The 22,499-nt window shown below is 38.6% G+C and overlaps 3 protein-coding genes and 2 non-coding genes across 10 annotated transcripts in view; 4 read left to right on the plus strand and 1 right to left on the minus strand.

The window, feature by feature from the left end:
- Positions 1-16,198, plus strand: part of LOC124632044 (mucin-5AC-like) — a 46,757-nt gene extending 30,559 nt beyond the window's left edge. The window contains exons 3-13 of one of the 2 annotated variants that reach the window (XM_047166698.1): positions 8,421-8,601; positions 9,477-9,711; positions 9,797-12,555; positions 12,648-12,854; positions 12,945-13,112; positions 13,255-13,390; positions 13,504-13,710; positions 14,456-14,623; positions 14,787-15,070; positions 15,166-15,335; positions 15,421-16,198. In XM_047166698.1, the coding sequence (XP_047022654.1) occupies positions 8,421-8,601; positions 9,477-9,711; positions 9,797-12,555; positions 12,648-12,854; positions 12,945-13,112; positions 13,255-13,390; positions 13,504-13,710; positions 14,456-14,623; positions 14,787-15,070; positions 15,166-15,335; positions 15,421-15,804 (4,899 nt within the window). In that variant the 3' untranslated portion in view covers positions 15,805-16,198. The remainder of the gene's footprint in view (positions 1-8,420; positions 8,602-9,476; positions 9,712-9,796; positions 12,556-12,647; positions 12,855-12,944; positions 13,113-13,254; positions 13,391-13,503; positions 13,711-14,455; positions 14,624-14,786; positions 15,071-15,165; positions 15,336-15,420) is intronic. The other variant, XM_047166704.1, reaches the window with a different exon arrangement.
- Trnaq-cug lies at positions 5,438-5,509 on the plus strand. The gene has a single exon. It is a non-coding gene; the product is annotated as a tRNA-Gln (tRNA).
- Positions 6,471-6,542, plus strand: Trnaq-uug. The gene has a single exon. It is a non-coding gene; the product is annotated as a tRNA-Gln (tRNA).
- Positions 16,199-16,275: 77 nt separating the features above from the next.
- The window catches only part of LOC124645836 (adenylyl cyclase-associated protein 1), a 33,582-nt gene continuing 27,358 nt past the window's right edge, over positions 16,276-22,499 (minus strand). For 3 of the 5 annotated variants that reach the window (XM_047185799.1, XM_047185773.1, XM_047185791.1), the window contains exons 7-9: positions 20,833-21,039; positions 17,444-17,587; positions 16,276-17,281 (exon numbers count right to left, since the gene is read on the minus strand). In XM_047185799.1, the coding sequence (XP_047041755.1) occupies positions 17,192-17,281; positions 17,444-17,587; positions 20,833-21,039 (441 nt within the window). In that variant the 3' untranslated portion in view covers positions 16,276-17,191. Of the gene's footprint in view, positions 17,282-17,383; positions 17,588-20,832; positions 21,040-22,499 lie in introns of all 5 variants that reach the window. The other 2 variants (XM_047185764.1, XM_047185782.1) reach the window with 1 other exon arrangement.
- On the plus strand, positions 17,892-19,876 carry LOC124645862. Its single transcript, XM_047185811.1, has 6 exons — positions 17,892-18,125; positions 18,206-18,331; positions 18,418-18,631; positions 18,794-19,074; positions 19,149-19,406; positions 19,628-19,876. The coding sequence occupies exons 1-6, from the start codon at positions 17,892-17,894 to the stop codon at positions 19,832-19,834; spliced, it is 1,320 nt and encodes a 439-aa protein (XP_047041767.1). The 3' UTR covers positions 19,835-19,876.

The raw sequence follows: 22,499 nt of genomic DNA on the forward strand, positions 1-22,499 counted from the left end.
GTAAGGATACAATACACAACGCCAAAGATACAAACATTGTTCAAGATAGTGAAATTCTGTGCTCTAGTGAGCTGTGTGCAATTTCCTCTACAATATTACCTTTGCGGATATTATTTTAAAAACAATGCTTCTAGATCGGTTCTGTATTTCTGTGCTTTATTGCACCTTATATTTTCAGATATTTACAAGCTGCCAAGCTCTTTGAAATATTATACACGTCGATAACAATGAAGAGGCTTTGTGCTCAGCTACCTATGCTGGCGTAAACTTAAATCTTTTGAATATTCTGTTGAAATATCGTGGCAGGTATTCGCTACACATCAGAGCTTCGCTTCAACCTTGATACAGTTCAAAGCCTTTACGTCAGTTATGTTCATGAATTTTTTCGTAAGTTATTAGTAGCGTTTATGTGTTCGCATGTCAAGGTTTTTTACGTCTATCAGTGTACAACTGGCTTCTATGAGAGCCATGCTAATTGCTTTGTAGCCACGAGTCGGTTAAGATAAACAGGCTAATGAGTCATTTTCATCACACAGACTTGTTGGCGGTTGTATTATTTTCGCGCAACTACTGCAAATATTTTATTCATAGAGCTTTCATATCATCCACGTCCTTTTTACTGAGAAAACGTTATTGAATCTTCGCGTTTATTATAATAAATATTTATGTCAATCCTGATAGACAGACAGACAAGCGTCTTTGTCTATTTATGCAGAACCTTGGATCCACGAGTAATTTTGACGAACATTTTCGTTTATTTTTAACATAATTTACGAAAAAAATAATTCTAATACTTATTAAGCTTATTATGACGCTACAAGTTGGCCAAACGAAGGTTTTTAAACAAAAAATCTTCCTGTATCAGATACAATAAGCAGTTATAAATAATAAGGGTTATTACGTGTAATCTGCTGAGGAAGGTTGACAATGCCTTCGTGTCAGGACGCTTCAAGCTTGAGGACGTTAAAATAAGGAAAATTAGATAAATTAAAAACATCAACTAGGACAATCTAACGTGACTAGTCGTGTCAGCGATTAAAGTTATTATGGCGACTGACTTGTGTCGTGACTTTTGACGTAGCGCTGAGATTCTTCCGACGTCTTGCTTCGCTGTAGCATATTTTTTCATTCACATATTCTCAATTTGCATCAAGGTATAGAAATATACAGCGTATTCATGTAAAATATCTCGCGGTTCTGTGTTTTCATACAAAGACTTATTTCCTCGTTCCTTGACAATAATCATCAAATAACTCGTTAAGTAAGCCATTCATAATACTACTGAACACCATAACTGCTATCTAGTAATAATGAGCTGCAATTGTTAATTATTCGATGATTATGTCATAGTATCGTATCTCTTGAACTGAACACGAAAACGGTTGGAGGTAACCGTGACGGACAATTTGTTCCCGCGTTTATGCTATTATTGCTCACCCATGACCTACAGCACGTACAAGGGAGCCTTGCACACCAATTATTACAAGCAAACATAACAAACATATTAATTTACGAAAAATCCTGTGTGTACGTTCGTCGGTCACGCTTTTCCGATGTACGCAAGCAAAGCTTATCTAAGTGGTAGGTGTGTAATGCCATTGAAACGGCTGCCATGGTTAAATAGAATATCGTAACAAGGTAATGATGTATTTCACGTATGTAAAGTACTAACGATACCACTGTTCATTAACATTGTCTTATACAAATTCAATGAAGCACCTCTTTGTGCACATTATTCAGTGGCACTAGACCCAAATCCAAAAAAATATCTGGAGCAACCGAAGCAGCCTGTACTACATTCAACAATGGGCCTAATGAGGCACAGAAATTGGAATAAAGTTTATTTAAGGGCCCTTCGAGTTGCGTGGCCAAGGGATCGGTGGTCAATGAACAAATACAGTTCAATTAGCAAGTGCAGGAGCGACTATGTAGATCTGGGATGAGGCCGAGCGACAAGGCCGACTACTATAAGACCTGTTGGTACAAGGGTACTGGTTATAGTGTAATGCGCATCTTCACAAACGTTAATTATTATCCGATCTCATGTTACTAGACACGGAGGATCCATAATGCCGATGCTTCATGTAATATTCATTGTTTTCGTTGTTATGACCATTTATTAATAAACGCAAAAAGTAAGAAAGAATTAGTACTTAATCCTAATTATAGGGTAATAACGATTTCATCAACGTTGCGAATATGTACGGAGCTAGTTTAGCAAAAATAAATAGTACAACATAGCTATGTGCGGGAGTTTAGGTAATTCAGAATGGCCACATCCACATCGTCCATTACTTTTTTAACAACTAAAACAGCAGAGTTTTTTTTTTATATATCATAACTTCATGAGCCATTGACATAAATACAGTGCGCTCATGTCATAATTACACAAAACAATCCCACCTTTACTCCATGGGGTTGATAAAATTACAGAGCGCAGCCTTCCGATGAGCTTTCAATACTCCTTTACCTACATTCATAAACTCGTTAAACTATAGTGCACTTTAATTACGAGGTTCTACATCATCTTGAGATGCTGTGCACGTCTATAGGGAGTGTGATAACCAGCAGATGTAAATGTAGCCTTTGAGAGCGAGCATTTAATCCCAAGCATCAGTTTGGTGTAGCGGTCAGTGACGTTGGTATACTAAACCCAAGTGACTGATGAGTTCAGTAACGCCGATTGATGAATCCGGTAATTATTGCAGAATCTGGAGATGGATCAGTTTGGAAATATTATTTGATTATTCTTACATGTTTCTTTGTGCATGCTTCTGTTAATAGGTATGCTAAGTTATTTACAGTAGAAAGGACAAATAAAATAATTTATGTAAGAAGACTAAGCTTAGGCTAAATATTAAGAAGAATTGAAATAACGATATATATTGAAACCTATTATGAAAAAAAAGGGGAAATAATATTACCCCTTCAGTATTGATATTATCTAATACTTACATAGGTAGGTATTATACCTATACAAAGAAGTTTTATGTGTAGGTAGGTACATACAATGCTTGTAAACGTGCTACTTACTCGAAGTTTTTTGTTCGAAAAGCTATAAACTTTTATGGTATTAGATATAAAACCTTATTTTCCTCCAGTAACGTAAGCTCACGCATGATGTTGAATATATCCCCACAACACTCTCAGAATCACGGATCAATGGAGATTCATTAATTACCGACTATCTTAATTTATGTTGTTCATTAATCATGCCAGCCATCGGTACCACAACAAAATTGATCAATTTAAAACAGATTTTTTACTAGATATTATTATATCAATAGCAATTATAAATATTATAGTTAATACTGACTCTTGGATAGCCCGCCCCAGGTGTTCTTTTGGAAAAGTAACCTATTACACTAGTTTACAAAATCAAACTTTTTGCCTGTTGCCGTGGATTTAATGGCTGGTAACATTCACTTATGTTTAGTTTTTATTAATTACACCCGCAAAAATTTTTTTGTAGCTCGACTTTACTTGTTATTGACTTTCTCTTTTCTGAACCTTTTTCAGTCGCTGAAGTACGTATTTTATTGTAATTATACAAATATGTGAAGTTTTTACACCACGAGTAGTTCAAGGAGGCGTTGTTTGAACAATCCAAACCATGTTTGTTACTTATGTGGAGAATATGTGATTGAGAAGAGTAGAAATGTCATCAGAGACGCTTAAAAATACTTATTTTTTATATTTTGGAATGTTGTTAGATAAAAATGACAAATCTTGGGCTCCTGATTGTGTTTGTAAATCGTGCGTTGAATACTTAAGATTATGGAAAAGTGGTAAAAGAAGTACTTTTAAACTTAAAACACCAACTATTTGGAAAGAATCGAAAAATCATCTCGACGACTCTTACTTTTGTAGCGTGAACATAAACAGCTTAAACACCAAAAATCGAGCTAAATGGCAAAACCGAAGTAGAACATGTGTTCAGCGATCAGTGCAGCATTCACCTGAACTTTCAGAGAATAAAAATTATATTGAATTTTGAAAAATTATAATGAAAATTATGTTGAACTTGTCGAAGACCTGCTTTTACAAATAAGTGATATGGGATGCAATTTGAGCATAAACTCACTTCCTCTTCAGTCATCTGGACAGATTTCCAGAAAATTTAGGAGATATGAGCGAAGAGCAGGGAGAACGTATGCATCAAGATTAACGTGTCATGGAAGAATGTTATCAGGGTTTCTGGGATGTAAATATGATAGTCAGACACTATTGCTGGTCTCTGATACGCCATTTCCCAAAGTCTACACATAAGAGAAGAGCTTTAAAGCCAAGTTTTTTGGAACTTAACAATTAATATAATTTTTAAACAAATATTCTTTAAGGTAAATCCACGTTTTTTCTCTTTAAACCTCACTAAGCTGAATCTCAAAAACTAGAGCTGATTAAAAAAAACTACTAATAGTTTTAAATATGGTTAAATATGAGTACTCAACAACAGCTTAAAAAATCCCGGCAACAAATGTACTGTAAACTAGTGTTACTTATTCTATGGTCATGACATTATGGTTTATTTTTCTTTCTACCAAGCTTACCTACATTAAATTACAGTCCTGTATCTCTGACGTAGGTCTAGGATTATTTATTTCAAAGTGTTTCTATGTCCTTAAATAAATATAAATAAATACCGCGTTATAAGTAATACCATATATTTAAACTGTGGTTAACATTGCCAAACAGGACACAACTGCATTCGAAATTCAAAGCGATCGATAGTCACTCGTGAATGCGGTAGACAACAACAAAAAGAAGAGCTCTTACCAAAATGGAGCTTGAAGATTGTTCTATACTTATGTAACGACATAAAAATACTTAGAAATAATTGAAAAACAAAACCTAAACTGTGAAAATCCAAGAGCAAAGTCTATTTTTGTCTCCAAATTAAATACGATAAATTAAAGATTATTTAGATCACCTACAAACAATGCAAAATTGACCGTATAAATAATCGCAATCTATAATGAGTTCGATAAACACCGTTGTGTACTGAATCCAGTGCTAGACGGCATGTTCTATATGAATGGTCGGTGCATCATAGTCATTAGTGGCGCATTAGGAGATTGAGACCACGGTCAGCGTGTCATCGTAGCGTGCATTCAATACACAATTGTTTGCACTTATTTGCATTTGTTTACTACAAACGTATATTGGAGGTGAAGATCGCCATATTTCCCCACTCAATTAACATGGTAATAATGTTGGACTTCATTAAATGTTAGAAAAGTGGATAAGCCAAACCTTTTTATGCATATTTTATTAAGTGTACAGAAAAGGAGTTATAAGCAGATTCGAGATATTAATACACAATTTGAGACGCTATCGTATCTTCAATCTTCATTAATCACAAGTGAAAGTATAGAATTTCGATAGTGCGTCGTGGTACTTTCGATTTAGATCTGCTATTTTGTGTCTAGATATCAGAGGTCCCATGGTGTAATGGTTAGCACTCTGGACTCTGAATCCAGCGATCCGAGTTCAAATCTCGGTGGGACCTAAAGTTTTTGCATCTTTCCTGCAATTTTTAATTAATTCATTCGACTAATTAGCATATTAACTCAAGATTATTGATTAAATAGGAAACAAAAGAGTACATTTTCGAAGCTGTCTCGATACCCATTTAATTGGAGGAACGAGTACGAATGTTAAAAGAAATAATTAAGAAAAACAATAGCAAATACCTAAGGATCATTTTATCGAGCGCTCCATACGACAAAAAACTTCAAACTAAATTACTGTCCACTTAAAATAACTAACTGTAAATGAATCAATGTACCAAAAAGTATATATTTAATTACTGGCGGGTAGTTTACTGAGGGACGTAATAATGCTGTTTGGTAAGGTTCAAAGCTCTCATTACCTTCGTTTAAGACGAACTTCAATTTACAAAATGGCGGATGTCTTCGCAAATTAAATAACTTCAGGTACGAAAGTACTGGGATCTTATATGTTGCTGAACTCAAAAACATAATAGATAGGCCAGAATCCACATAGTGTTATTGTCTAGTGCCCATTTTAAGTTCATCTGCGATTTCCAGTAATCGAAGGGACTATTAAAATTGGAATCTGATCTTATTTGGATCCATTTTGATTTTATATAATTTATACTTAAGGGACGAGTTGGCCTACATTCAACGCTATTCACAGTTAAAAAATAATAGGTCTCCTATCTGAATAAAATATATCTCTATCTATCCTATACACCCTTTCCAGAGAAGAATCATTACTCCTGGGTTTTAAATATGTCAAACGTTTTATAATCGCAGTCGCTTCCACGGTATAATTATCCGGTTCAAAAACGGTCGGTTAACATTTTTGGTTCATTGTAATTCTTGGCTCGCTTCGAAAATTATGAGGTACATAGTCAGAAAATTAAGGATCTGAGAAAACATTTTTAACATATTGTTCACTAACTTAATTCAAGTGAATTATTTAGAAAATTGGAGATAACGATGCGCAATCCCATGGTGTAATGGTTAGCACTTTGGACTTTGAATCCAACGATCCGAGTTCAAATCTCGGTGGGACCTTCAAAAGGCCGCTTTTTGACCAGTGCAGCTTATTTTTTGAAGACATCAAATGACGGAGTTCATACAGCCAAAAATTAAAACCCATTCGGGTGTCTCAGCCTCAAAATTTGTTTCGTGTCCCCAAAACAGCATTCCAAAGCGTTTGGACGTGGTTTTGTATGAGGATGATTAACGGCGCGAAGTGACAGGTGAAGCAAGAGGCGGGGTGGATGGATGGCCCACCGCAGGCGGTTCCCATGCACTGGCCACGTTCCCATCGTTCATCAGCACAGTAATGATCGCGAATTCGCAACATCAAAAATGACTTTCCTCTGAATTTTACCGGACTTTGTTCATACTCACTTTGATGTAGCTCGGTGCGTACCAAGTGCGTATAAGTCGTAGTTAATTATGCATACGTTGCGTTAATTTGTAATGATAATATAATTATAATCTTTGATGAAGAAATATAAATAAATAAAATGTTAATTTATTCGTCGTTATGATGTTCCTCTGCTATATAAAATTACCTTTGTTTTTTTTTTTTTTTTACATCTGAACAAAGACACAGCATACAATAATTGATGATATCAGTTTTTTTAATCAACTAGCGTAATGGACAAACCTTGATGGACTTGACAAGAAATGAGCTGTCAACAGTAAAAAAACTGTATCACGCCTTGGTTGAGACAAAAACTGTTCGGGAGGTCGGGTGGCCTCCGCCTATACTTAGTGGTATGATTACCATAAGTGATAACTATGGTCGGTGTGATCATATTATGTAAATTATTCCAAGAAAAATAAAAAGAATTAGCAACGTTTCCTTCATACTTGCTTGTTATCGTACAAACTGGGCGTTACGGAGGAAACAAATTGCCATGCAGGGATCGAAAAGCCGCTGAATATAACATTATATTCCTTTTATGATACCGCTTAAATGTTATTAAGAGTGACATAGCTAGTTGTTTTCATATAATAAGTACCAAAAGCTTTTACTAAAGTATGTTATTTTTACTTAAATAGACCTACAAAAGCTCTAGATAAATTTCAAGAGAAGTGGTCTATATGCAGACTTAAGTAAGAACAAAAACACAGGGCCATTAGGCCATTGCCTAAAACAAAATAATTACTTAGCAGCCATATTACCTTAAAATATTCTGTTTCCTGTGCTCGAGCTCTAAGAAACTTTTAATTGGAAGGGCTTCTTAAATAAGTACCAAACGAGAAATCTCGTCTTCCATATTATACTATAAAACTGAAGAGTTGGTTTGTTTGTTTGCTTTCTCAGTAACCACTGAGCCGACTTGAAAGAATGTAATCGTCCTAGATATCCCGTGTATCAAGTAAAAGCTACGAAAAGTAAAAATCCGTGTGTGAAAATTAGTTTCTAAGAGACGCGGGTGAAACCGCTGGTGGAAGTTAGTTGTAATTATAACGAAGCTTTCAGTCGACTCTACAAGTGGGCAACTTTTGTCATACAAACTTTTGGTAAACTATCCAAGTGCTCTTGAACATTAACTTACAACTACTCTTTTAAATCCGGTATTTGATAATACAATGTTTCAATACATTTTATGTACCTCGCAGAAATGTATTAAGAAAACTAGCTTCCACCCACGGTTTCTCTCGAGGATCTACTTCTCGCACTCGGATGGAATGACCTATGTTTTAAGTTTGACCCTTAACATATAGTATGTGTGTGCCTTTCAGCTTATTCCTTTCAGTCGCTCAAGCATGATGAGGAACAAACATACAACAATATCTATGTGTGATAAAATATTTATGTGTTTCTTTGTACTGTTATAAACTTCAAACTTCCAATAATATTGTGTAATAGGATATAGTATGTACATTCTGTATTTCTTTGTGATTCAACTTTAGTTTTATTTTTTCCCACAGAGCGAGTATCGCTTCGCTGGCGGAGGGTATCCCCGGGCCGGCGTGGCCAGCAACAGCAGCCGCAGCGGCGGGCTCTGCTCGGCGGCGCTGGTGGGCGGCGCCTTGCTGGCTGCCGTAGCCGTGCTGGCAGTCGCCGCGCTCGCCTTCTATATGGGAGCGCTTAGGCCTGATAATGGGGAACGTAAGTTGTTATTCTAAGAATTAGGAAATACTTTAAGTCACTGTAGGCACGCGGTAACAGATTTACTGTCATCGTAGTTCTTTTTAAATTATCCATCTCTAATAATATAGTCCTGTAGATAACCCATTTTGCAACATCTCTAATTAAGTCATCGTTGGCAATAAATGTAACAGTATAAATACGTAGACGAGCAACAAGTGTATGATTGATCAAAAAAGCTCGTCAAAATACAAACCTCTTCCCACATTGCGCATAATTTCATTATCTACCTAGTATTGATTTCTGCTCAATACAATATGTTGATTCGGGCTTCACATCCATCAATCGAGTGTCCATTTGTACGATTTATTCGTTTTAAGCATAGATAATGGTTTTAAACATTGAATACCGTTAGAACAGACAGTGTTGAATCCAATAGGTACACTCGTAAGTCAAACACATTTACAATTATTGACACAAAACACAAAATTATGCGTGGTTATTTACGAGCCAAGAAGATTTGCCTTCTTTGAGTAATGTAAGCACATAATCTAGTGGTGTGTAACAACAAGCCCACTCAACTGGAAATGAAAAATAGAAAAACTTCCATGTAAATTGTGGGAGACGGTCGAGGGAAGTGGGTTACTATGTTCTTACGTTATTATTGTGTAATAGGGTACTTATGCTCGGGGCTCAATTTGACCTTTAGGGAAAAATGCGTGGGATATATATTTCTATGTCAATAATATTTTTTCTTATAGATAATAATTCGTAATAATCTTTTATCATGTTAATTATATTATTGTAGTTAATTACATTAGCTCGAAGCATGAGCGATCTTTAGGTAGCAAATATTACTCTCGTTACATTACTGACAGCTTTTACTTATTTTGCAGCAATAATATCGTTCGAGGGCACATTCAGAGTGACTCGAGGGGACGTGTACGGCGGAGTGCCAGGCAGTCCCTCGTACAGAGAGCGAGCTCGACGCTATAGCGTGGCCCTGCGTCAAGTGTACGCAGCTCCCTCGACGCTACGACAAGCCTTCACAGGAGCCATCGTCACCGGCTTCGGAGACCGAAGACTAGACGTACACTTTAGACTTTATCTTGATAGAAGAAAAATACCAAGGTAATGATAATAATTCTACATAAACTTAATTTTAGCTGAGCTGTTGGCCCATCGAGTATTACCTAATCATAATTTTTGCTTTCAGTTCTGTATCGAACATCGAAGAAACTCTTAAGAATATTTTGATTCAAGATTTAAATTCAAAACACCCGGCAATTGGTCAAAGTATAAAAGTAGATACATCTAGCATAGTCATAAAGAGAGATCTAGAACACACATATCATTCAGAATCTTACGTGAAAGAAGCAATGAATGAGAGTATGGCAATGACCAATCCAAAGGGCTCACCACCACCAACTGGAATTGATAAAACTCTTCAATCTAGAGTCGGGGTCGTGCGTAAGACTACAGTAAAACCGAATCAAAAGAAGGATCCAGATGAACCTGATATAGACACGGAAAACATTCCAGTAGTGCAAGGATCGTTCCAAATTACTAAGACTGAAGCAGACATAACGGAAAATAAGAAATTAAGTTCTAGTCCAATACGTCACGACGACAGGGGAAGTCACAAAACTCCGGCTAAAACGACAACATCAACTAAAACGCCTCCGACTAGAACAACTACAAAGCCTACAACCACGAAGAGAGTTCCTACAAGCACACCAAAGACACGACCATTTACCATAATGTCTACTCTCAATGTTAAGACAAGAACAGAACCAACACCAAAAAAAGGAATCGAGAAAAGTACACGAGCTCCTGTAACTTCTACGTCATCTACAACCACCTCGACAACGACGATGATGCCGACAACTACAGCTCAAGCTACCACCACCAGTAATGTTTCTCAAATTTTACTCGATCTGCTAACAAATGAAAATCATTATAAAGATTTACCTAAAATCGATTCATTATTTACTGTCCCACATGTTATTGATAATGAACCGTGGAGACCTATAACGCAGCCTTACTATGAACGAACGAGTAAACCAACGCCCTCTGTCGAAATGACCAGTGATCTAAATGCCGAAGATAGAATGGGAGTGGCAGAAGTGGTAGATGATGTCTCAATATTAGAAAGCATAATGACACCGATACCACCCGTGAAGCATAGGGACAAAACGACTCACAGGCCAATAGGCATTCACAATATTGACCCAAACTTAGCAGCTGAAGTTTATGTACCAAGTCCTGTATACACAAGCTTTACATTACCAATTTACGCACCACCTTTAAACAATATGGAAACTTTAGGATCAAATTATCCAAAACCGCATCCCATACCTATAGATAAAATAAGTGGAGTCGTTGAAGTAGTAGAAGACTTGGACTTGGATACTGAAAACGACGGAAAACCAGTCGAACGTCCACCCAAGGATAAACAAACAAGTGTTTCTATAAATGTGCTACAAGCCGATAGTAGCGACACTGATACTGAACAACTGTCTATTGATGGTGCGTCAATATTGAAGAAGCATAACACTACGACAAGTACAAGCACTAGTACTAGTACCACCACGACCACCACCACCACTACAACTACCCCTACAAGCACAGCCAGCACCACAACCAGCACCAGTGCCCCAACGACATCTTCCACCAAAAAGCCGGTTAGCAGCACCGTTTCCACGACTCCAGAACTGAAAGTAATGAATACCACTTACAAAACTACAGAACAACCACAAAATGAAACATCTAAAGAAAACTCAACAAGAAGACCAAATAATAAAGTTTCTATCATACCTAGCACAGGAGCACCCCACCTTACTTGGGAATTAGTCAACACTTCAACGAACGAAAACGAAACATTTAACAAAAATTCACCAGAAAAATATTACAATGACACACTGCAAGCAATTATAACAAAAAACGATGATGTTTTTCCTAACACAACACCAAAGTTTCCCGGGAAGGTTTCAATATTTCGGAATTTAACCGATATAATAAAGAAGTATACCCAGAATACGCCAGCCAAGACTGAAGAGACTATAAATGATATGGAAGTTGAAGAGCGACATAATCATAACAAAATGACTGGCTCAGTTGAAGTAGTACCAGACGATGAGTTGGAGATAACGACAGCCGGAGTTATCACACTGCTTCCTGCAAAGTCCAATCTGGGTATGAACCGTCCACTGCGTCCTCGGCCTAAAATTAAAGTCGAATCTCAGCCAATGAAAGAAAACTTACGCAGTTTTTTTCGTGATGATCCCGAAACAATGAAAATAATTGACGAATTAAGCACCGAAAATTATTATCATAATTATGACGTCAATCATAGTGATAACCAGAGTTCAGATATTGCTCCCAATTCAGAACATTTGAAATTAACGCCAGCGCCTGAAGTCATATCATCAAACGCGCCAACAAGCAGTAGATTTCCAAAATCAAGTGATGATTTAAATTTTTCAAGCGAAAATAACGAAGCATTTAAAAACATGGACGTTTCAAACACTACGTCCGTACCTGAAGGGACTTACAGAGTATCCTATCATGTAACTGGAAGTGTAAGTAGTAAGCGTGCTAATAAAACTCAGTCTCTTCCTGCGTATGAATTGACCTTAGAACCAGACGTTGTTTTAGAAATACCTATAAATCAAACAAACACTCTGACTATCGACAAACTGAAGCAGCTGGCTAGTCTTGCAACAATTTCGGATTCTAATAACAACACGTTGTTTCGAGCACCAGGCAGTGTAATTTCGACAAAAGCCATACCATCCAGCTACACGTTGAACCAAGCAGGTTTTAAAATTCTTACTAAAACCTATAATAAGAACCCGTCAATAAAACAAGAAGGAAATACTTTCGATGTACCAGAAAAGACTTACAATAAGCCTTCGAAAACAAATAAGGAAAAGGAAAGTGTCAGCAACTTCATCAAGGAATTAACCGAAGAAAGTAAGTTGTCTTACCCAAAGCTCCCCCTGCCATACATACTAGTCTATTATTATAACCAGTTTAACATTTTTATTTTTTAATCACTATTTTAGACGAATGTAATAACGCGACGTCGTTTCGATGCCCTGGCGGGCTGTGCCTACCGCTAACGTCTCGCTGCAACCGCTTGCTCGACTGCCCGGATGGCGAGGATGAAAAATCCTGCTCCTGCGCAGACTATCTGCGTGCAGATTTTTCGCAAGCCAAGATCTGTGATGGCGTTGTCGATTGTTGGGACTATTCTGACGAAAATAAATGTGGTATGTAATATAAGAAAAGCCTGATATTAGAAGTAAATCAAGACATGTAAATTTCATCTACCTTAATTCGATTTGTTTCGATATTTTCAGAATGGTGTAAGGAAGGTCAATATGTGTGCGCCAATGCTCGCCAGTGCCTAGATATGAGCAAAGTGTGCGACGGCACGCCTGACTGTCCACTCGGAGATGACGAGAAAAGTTGCGTGGCACTCGCAGATCAACTAGAGGACAATGAAGTTATTCCATACAATGAAGAAGGTAAACTCACTTTTCATGGAAATAGAAAGAGCTCACGTAGAAACAATCAAAATAATGCCGATATTAGATCATTTAATGATCATTTTAAACCAAGGAAATCTTTATCTATGTCCAATTTCAACTAGGTGCTTGTTTCTTTCAGGTTTCGTGATGGTACGCAAGCGTGGTGTTTGGGGCCGACTCTGCGTGGAAAGTTTTAATGACGTGGTAAAGCAGGCTCAAAGCTCTCTGAAGCTGCCTGACCTAGGCAGAGCCGTATGCAGAGCGATGACCTTCCAGTAATACTTCTTTTTCAACATATCAAATATTTCTTTCATTTGATTGAAATTCACTCTTAATCTGGAGATGATATGTCCGATTTTTTAACAATTATTTGTCGTGTCTATTTCAGTGATGCAGGCTGGGCTCGAGAAGCTCGTGAAGGCCGCAAGTCGAGCGCGGCAGGCTACTGGGAGGTGTGGCACAACGCGGCGGCGCGGGCGCATGACACGCAGCTATCCTTCCGACGCGCCTCCTGCGCCAAGAAGCGCGCACTACGAGTGAGGTGCACCGGCCTCGACTGCGGCATACGACCACATGCTGACGCTCAGCAGCCCAGGTATATAGAGACCTAGTTATTCGCTACAACAATGTAACAAACATGCACATTCTTTTCTCGAGTTTAGTCCCCAGTAAACGCGTTTTGCTTGAGTTATAGCATAATGCAGTTCTATTATTCTCCCATCAATTCCGAGATAAACGAGCACTTATTCTAGCAAAAAACTCCGTCAAAACTTGAACACTGTTTTGTTACTAAGTAAATACCCAGAAAAAACTGGGGCCCGATTCTCCTAAGTTAATAATGTCAAAATCGAATAGAAATCGAATCGCAATATGATCGCAATAGCAGTTTTAACCATATCGGGCAGTCTGCTACTAATATAAGACCAATCGTATTCCAACGACATTCGATTGGTTTGCGATTGGTCTGCTATTTTGGTGATTTTGGTCTATACGGTAGTTTTCTCTACAATCATATTGCAATCGTAAATCATTTGCGGACAAAATGATTCATTATTGAATGACAGAAAAGAATAAAAAAGGTTTATTTCAAAGAAAAAATGCCACATACGCTTCACTCGTAATCGAGTCGGGATTGGATCGCAGTCGAACGTGAATCGAATGGCGCTTAAGTAAAATTAGGAGAATCGGGCCCCTGGCTTATTGATCTTTAAATCAGTGTCCAACACTGTGATTGAAAAATCAAAAAAGCCTGTCTCTTCTACCCACATAAACAAAAACCTACTGGCCGTAAGCGGTAGGTGATATCGTACGGTGGTAGTAGCGGGGATGTGTGTGGCTAGGGATGATACTGACGCGCACGTGCGCCGCGGCAGGGTGGTGGGCGGCGACGGCGCGGCGGCGGGCGCCTGGCCTTGGCAGGCCGCGCTCTATCGCGACGGAGACTTCCAGTGTGGCGGGACGTTGGTGCACGCGCAGTGGCTGCTGTCCGCCAGCCATTGTTTCTATCAGTGAGTATAAACTTGTGTATTTAAAAATCTTATAAATTCAATCATCATCACTCGACGAAAAGCTCACAAAGTAAAGCACACAAATCAATCCAGAGTTATTGACACTCCAAAACAAAATGGTCAACACATGTCGTAGTCAGACTAAACGTTTTTGTTTCGACAGAGCAACAGAAGCTCATTGGGTGGCTCGATTGGGCGCACTACGACGCGGTGCTTGGCCCCGAGGCCCGTGGGAGCGCGTGTCCCGGGTCCGACAAGTGGTGTTGCACCCGAAGTACGCGCCTCGTGGGTTCCGCAACGACATCGCGTTGTTGCGCGTGGATCCCGTGCCGCTGCACGCGCGGCTGCGGCCTGCATGTCTGCCGCCGCCGCGGGCGCAGCCACCGGCCGGACATCACTGCACTGTGGTCGGTTGGGGACAGCTCTACGAACATGAACGCGTCTTCCGTAAGTGACAATTGTTGTATTTAGTTAATGAAACAAGCATCTTCTGAATGCATCTTTTCTCGGGTTTGTATTAAGAAACCGGTTATAATTTCCAGCGGATACACTACAAGAGGTTGAGCTGCCAGTGATATCGACATCGGAGTGCAGGCGACGCACGCGGCTGCTGCCCCTGTATCGCGTCACCGACGACATGTTCTGTGCGGGCTACGAGCGCGGAGGCCGAGACGCTTGTCTCGGAGATTCTGGAGGACCGCTTATGTGCCAGGTAATGTACCTACCTTTTACCTATTTGGTCCACGTTTAAAAGATTCTTTAAAAGGAAACTTAATTTTTTTACCTATAACTTTCAGGAATCAGACAAATGGTACGTTTACGGTGTAACTAGCAACGGCTACGGCTGCGCACGAGCAAACCGTCCCGGCGTGTACACCAAAGTTTCACACTACATAGACTGGATCGACGCAGTGCTGGCGGCGAACACCGTGCCGACCAACGATAGCAGCAACTTCACCTCCAGCGAGCAGGAGGCTAACGAAGACTTCTACGCAGACCTGGAGACAGCCGAGAACAGAAGACCTGGCAGAGTAGATACCTGCAAAGGCTTCCGATGTCCGCTCGGAGAATGCTTGCTACCCACGAGCGTCTGCAACGGATTTCTCGAATGTTCCGATGGCAGCGACGAGTGGCAGTGCAGTAGAGTCTCACCAAATAACTCCAGCAAAGACCCCGATTAACAGCATTTAAACAAGTTTAATTACTTATAAGCCAGTACTTAGAAAGTAGGGTAAAATTTCGAAATTCGACTGATATTTTATAAGATATCTGTAAGTTATGAAATCTCTGTAAAAGCGAGATAAAATATTTCAATTACAATAATACTACATTCCATTAATTTCACGTAACGCTAAAAGATTGCTACGCCATAATTATTGTGTAATGTTATTTGGGTTGGCTTGTAAATATAGGTATAATGCTTGTGCCCAAATTGTTATTTACCACTGCACGATTATTGCTAAATTGAATTTATTTATTGAACCCCATGGAACACCTTTTCCGTTTGAATTTTAATGTAATTTTTTAAATGGACGATGTGAGCCATGGAACAAACAAAATAAAAATGTAATAATATCCATTTGTTTTCTTTTGAATTCCTTTAAACTTGTGAACCTTTCTGGAACTTAATCAACAGTAAAATAAAATATCAATGATCTTAAAAATAATTTTAATCTCTCGACAAATAAATTAACAAAATGCAAACTTTCAATACAGAATTATATTTTCAAAATAAGGATGATGTAATAAATAATAGCAATTCTTACATATTAACGATGTCGACAAATTATCAAATTATTTTAATACAAATTACACTGATCTTCATATTTTTAATTAAGAAATATTAAAAAATAATAATTAGGTACAATCACAAAATAAAAATAGCATGTCCTAAGTTAAAATATATTCTGGGCGAGTTTACCCATAAGATAGACATCGATATAAAATAATGTAATGATTGATCACAAGGAAGAAATACAAGTAAGAAAATTAGACCTCAAGTGTGTCAAGCATCGGGGTTTAATGATCGCACAAGTTATTATTAACACAGATAGCGAAAGTCGAGAATGCAAACCTTTCTCACTGCTGATACTCGAGACAGTCACACACCTTACAGCTAACTTAACTAACTCCCGTACCGAGCGGTACTCCAAAGCATGTTTACCTTCTTCACAATGTCAAAATCACAAACGTTAGTGTAAGGAACATCTTTACATTACACACAAAGGCCAGTAAATACTTGAGTTATAGTTATTTCTACGTCGTATTAGATTTATAATATTTAAATACTACAATCGAGCGCAATGAGCAAGAAACGAAGACAGGTCTTAAATAAGATGATCGATACAAGACTAAATAGATACACATGTTGCTCGAGAACTCGTCGCACGTCTGAAGTTATTTGGCTAGTTTGTGCTTCTCAGTGGATGTTCCGAGGCGAGTCGTTGTACGTGAACTAATATTGAACTAGACCGTGCAAAGTATGTTAATTTAAATAAGGAGTCGCCTCGCCTCGAATGGTAATGAAAGCTGTGTGGACGAGGCGTGGTTCTCGAGCGCGCGGGACGCTTAGCCCGTGCTCTCCACGGGAGTGGTGGTGATGCCGCTCTTAGCCTTGTTAAGCACTGTCTTGAACTGCTCCGGGACTGGGTGCTCAGACTAAACGATAACAAAAATAAATTGGTAAGTAAGATTAGAATTCGAAATGAAACCTTGAATTTTACAGAGATCTGTATTAGAAAAATGCAATCGTTTACTTACAACTTTAGGAGAAAGTTGAAAACACTTTGAAAGAGCGCTCAGCAAGCGTACTATACTCACATAGTCGCCGTTGCCCTTAGGCACGAGCACATTCATTTCTGAAGACTTAGAGCTGACGATCTCGACATCCAGAGACTCCGGCGACAGGTAGATTTGGCACCCGTCCGTTTTGTCAATCGACACCGTCGGCACCTTGCCCAGCACCTGACCAAACACAATTTCAAAATACAGCACATCTATCAAATCTATGTAAAAAAACACCTATCAAAACTGAAATACTGAAAGAAGTTCAACATAGAACTTGTCAGTAACTGTAAAATACTTTTAATTCACAAAGAGGTTTCAAGTTTTTGAAAGAAGAATTTATTTGTAACAATCAGTATGTCCAGGCACGACAGCAATGTCAATGTCAAGATTTTAAAATATTTTCAAAATTAGTTTTTCGTTTTTCGCATATTTAATGCTTCCGTGTGTAATAAATAGGCTTTTGTATGAAATATACTTTTAGATGTTGACTTTAATTATAGTACTGGCAGCGGTTATCTCAGCCCTTCATTTGCGGACCCTGATCATGAGTACGGAAGACCGAACGCATCTCCTGAACAAGCACGAGATGAACGGAGCCACATGGGGTATCAGCAAGATATGGAACTCCATAATGGAACAGTACGGCATGCCCATCGCGCACTACTGTGTTAGCGTCGTATACTCTCTCTATTTGCGAATAACACTCATTAATGTGGTATGTTTACCCTTATACTTATTCACCTATAAAGATAACCCGCCAAACCCTACTCTCACCGTTACTCATCTTTTCCCCAGACGATATTCGTTCTAAAATATGTGCCGACGGGATTTTATATGTACAAATTCATAAAAGACATGTACGTGACTTCTCGGGAAAGAATAAAACAGAAACAAAACGAAATGGAAGACATTCAGCTCCAGGTTAGACGCGTTGACATTCATTCGAGATTCGTCGTTATTCTATATGTATAGGTACATGTGGTTCTTAAACGTTTTGTTATGAAAAGATTCAGATAGTGAATACGAAGTTGTGTGTGCGGGACGCGGAGTTTACGGAGCGAGCGGAGCAGCTGCGGCGCGGCGCGGAGCGACTGCGGCGCGTGAGGGCGCGCGTGCGTGACGTCATCGCCGCCGACGACGCGCTGCGCCGCGCGCTTGACAGCGCCGCCACGTGGGACGGCGAACACGACCTGCACATGAACTCCTCACCGCAGGAAGAAGGTCACTCACTCCTCATGCATTTTCGATCCTTACGATGTAGCAAACATTTTGTTTTCTCCTCTTTTAAACTTGTACATTCTTTCACCTATCTGCAATCGTCCCTTTGCTTGAAGCATAGAATAGTGTTGGATTGTTTAGCTTGTAGATAATTTTTTATTTCAGACCGCGAATTCATAGTGGAATTATTAAAGGAGTTGAAGTACGACCATATGGCGATCCCCGAGAGGCAGTCAGAGAAGATGAGTTGCGGAGAGCACGCGCAGACAGAGCCCAACTCTCCGGAAAACAGCGTCTACTCCTCTCTCAGCGACATCGATGTCAGACAAGACTGTCGGGTGAAGATCGTTAAAGTTACCAACGTCTATAAAGTCGCTTATCTTAAGCATTACATCAAGCAAAAGAGACTACGACGAGCCACTAAACAAGCATTGTTGAAGAAAAAGGTATATCACTCACTCCTAAATGAAGTAGATCTTATTCAAATACACAAAATATTTAACATATGAAATTATTTCAGATGGAAAGTATAAAAAAGCTGTTAGAAGACTGGCAAAAGACATTGAATATGGTAGTAAACAGTAAGCTGACAATTCTGAACATTGACGCTCACCCGATGGATGTGGCATCGCAAGAGGCAATGGGAGATTACTCCAAGCCCCGCGAGTCGTCCGACTCCGACAGTGATTTCAGAAATAGTTGTACAGACATGCGTTATGACGAATACAGTTTAAGCTGGGCCCAGAATCCATACAAGCCATATGCATATAACTACGAGGTAACCGCTTTCTTATTTCCTTCATGTCAAATCAATACAAATAAACAAATAGAAAAAGGAGTTTTAGATTAATCCAGTCTGTGCCCAATTGTTTTGTAATCAGCACGCTTTTTGTTCTGTGTAAGGTAGCAGACGTGACATTTCGACAGTCCCAGAGTAATTTATATTTTATTTTATAGGTACAGATAACACGTTGCTCATAAGATATTTTTGTTTGACAGGATGTTGCTGAAGCAAATAGAGAGTACTACGATACTCAGGACTTCGGCGATGTGAAATATCCTACTCAACCGATGCTCCCGAGCGAACGAGGGAAAGGTCCGAACATGATGTCCATCATCGAGGAGACCAACAGTCAGATAGCCATAGAGGAGGTCAAGAGTGAGAGCGGCGACGAGTACGACTGCCGCGACCTCATCGTACTATAATTTAACATTTTATATCTATATTTATTGCATACATTGTCTCAGCGAAATCGTTGTTTCATTATTCTGACCTTAATTAAATCAGGGTTTCGTTTTTACATTAATAATGACTTTGGTTACACGTATACCCCTCGAGGTCGAGCCCCGATAATGAAGGCGCTCCCGAATATTGTTACACTTACACAGCTAATTGCGCAATGTATTATTAATCTCAGTCTAGGTTCGTGTTTGGGGTTCAAAATATGAGAGATTATTGTACGATATTAATTTTTGAGGCTACGTGATTCGGAAACTTGTTACGTACGTACGTTCAGATTAATTTCAGTATCACGTAAACACGCGAGGCATGTAAAAATATCATCTTCGCTTGCTCGAACGGAACTGATATCCTTTTCTATTAAGCTCCAAGCCGATATAAAGTGACATTGTTCGCCTCTCAATAAGAATTTAATTACGTGCCATCATCGTGATCCTTCTCCGCCATAGTGAGCACTTTGAAGCAATCTTCAAGAGACTACGTTATAGGCTATGAAATGGATTTATAAAACAATGTGTTAAATGAAAAATCTGTAGGAACTTCTACTTAAACGTTATACGACGCAATCTCACACGTAACTTCTATGTATCCGGATATTAAAGTTAAGCGATAAGGTCCAGTTATCGTGTTTACCATGTTAACTTTACAAAGGTATTTAACTTCTCAAGTGCTACTTGAACTACACTTGAGTCAAACACATAACAAACACATAAAATATTGTAAAACAGCTTTTATACTTGAACGTGCTAATCTTAGAGACCACTGATCGATTTGAACAATTATTTTAGTGATAGATAGCCCATTTGCCGTGGAAGGCTATAGGTAATACCTGTTATCCTGGTACTCGGATTAGATCGTATTTGTCGTGGGTGAAACCACAGGTAGAAGCTAGTAAGATTTACAAGTTTGAAGAAAGCCTTGGTAATCTAAAAAATAAACATTTTTAAACGAAGCTACAACTCACCTGCATCTGCACCGACTGGCAGTTGACGAACTCGATACTGGACACGAGGTTGTCGAAGACCACGGCACACTTGGTGCAGGAGTCAAGCACGACGCCATTAACTTTGCCGCGCACCGTCAGCGCTGAATCGCGGCAACGGAACATGTACACAACGTTGTTCATGTCAGCGTTCTCTACAACCAGGTTCTGGTTGCCTTTTTGGTATTCCTGGGTGAAGAAGAAGGTTTTTGTTACTTTTCGTGTTTCATCTTTTTAACCGATTGTGAAATGAGGAAAAGTTTCGCTTTTTAAATATTAGTTTGAAATACATTTAAAAATAAATGTTGGGCGGGTATATTGAAATTGAATTAGATCATCACTAATGCTGTATGAATCATCAAATCAAATAGTCAATGAAATATCACTGACGGTTTTGTTAATGTGTATGCATGTGTTATTTTTTAAATATGTACATGTTCATTTAATAATGATTTGGAAAACACATAATAAGAGTCAATACAAAGATAGCTTAATGGTAACGACTCAATGGTTTCTACCATTAACCAGAGAGTCGTTGCCAACGACTGATAACATAAAACAATACAAGTGACTAACTTCTGCTCTCGTATCAACAACATTAAATACAGGATTACTCATCTATAATCTATACATATAATAAATCTGTAAAAAAACTTTGTCTGTACATTGAATATAATAAAAAAATTATAATTGAGTGGAGTTCAGAAACAGTAATCGAGCACAAATCCAAAAAAAAAAATCTGTCTGTTTGTCTGTATGTCTGTATGTCTGTATGTCTGTTTGTTTGTACACGCTAATCTTCGGAACTACTGGACGGATTTCAATGATTTTTTCTTTGTTGTATCGGTATAATGTCTGGGCAACATATAGGCTATAATTTATCTTCAAAACTTGAAGACCTGGTGCAGAACTGCAACAGATCAACAAAACTATAAGAGATACAAAAATGGTGCCATGGCAAAAATTGTTCCACGTGATGAGCATTCTCGGTTGAGAGAATAAATTTGAAGATCTGGAACACCTGATGTGGAACCCCAAGAGCCCAGCTACACTGTAGCATATACGGGTATGACGTTTTAGCAAAAGTTGTTCTATCTGATAAGCACTCTCTGTTGACTTATAAAAAATGAAGATCTAAAACACCTGGTGTGGAACCCCAAGAGCCCAGCTACTCTGTAGCATATACGGGTATGACGTTTTAGCAAAAGTTGTTCTATCTGATAAGCACTCTCTATTGACTTATAAAAATTGAAGATCTGGAACACCTGATGTGGAACTTCAAGAGCCCAGTTACACAATAGCATACATAGGAATACCGTTTTAGCAAAAGTTGTTCAATCTGATGAGCACTCTCTGTTGACTTACAAAAATCGAAGATCTAAAACATCTCAAGTTGAACTCCAAGTGCCCTACTACACTTGAAATGACGTTTTAGCAAAAGTTGTTCGATCTGATGTATATTTTCGGTTGACTTATGAGAATCGAAGATCAGAAACAACTGATGTGGAAATGAAAGCTATCTCTAATTTCACTGTATAGTGATATAATAAGCTGGAAGTACCTCCAAGCAGTGAAGGCGGTAATAGTTTAGGACAGACTTTCAATGGTGATGGTATATCATCGTCAATTTTACTCTTTTACTACAAAAC

This window comes from Helicoverpa zea, chromosome 1 (genome assembly GCF_022581195.2).
Source record: "Helicoverpa zea isolate HzStark_Cry1AcR chromosome 1, ilHelZeax1.1, whole genome shotgun sequence".
Taxonomy (NCBI): Eukaryota; Metazoa; Arthropoda; class Insecta; order Lepidoptera; family Noctuidae; genus Helicoverpa; species Helicoverpa zea.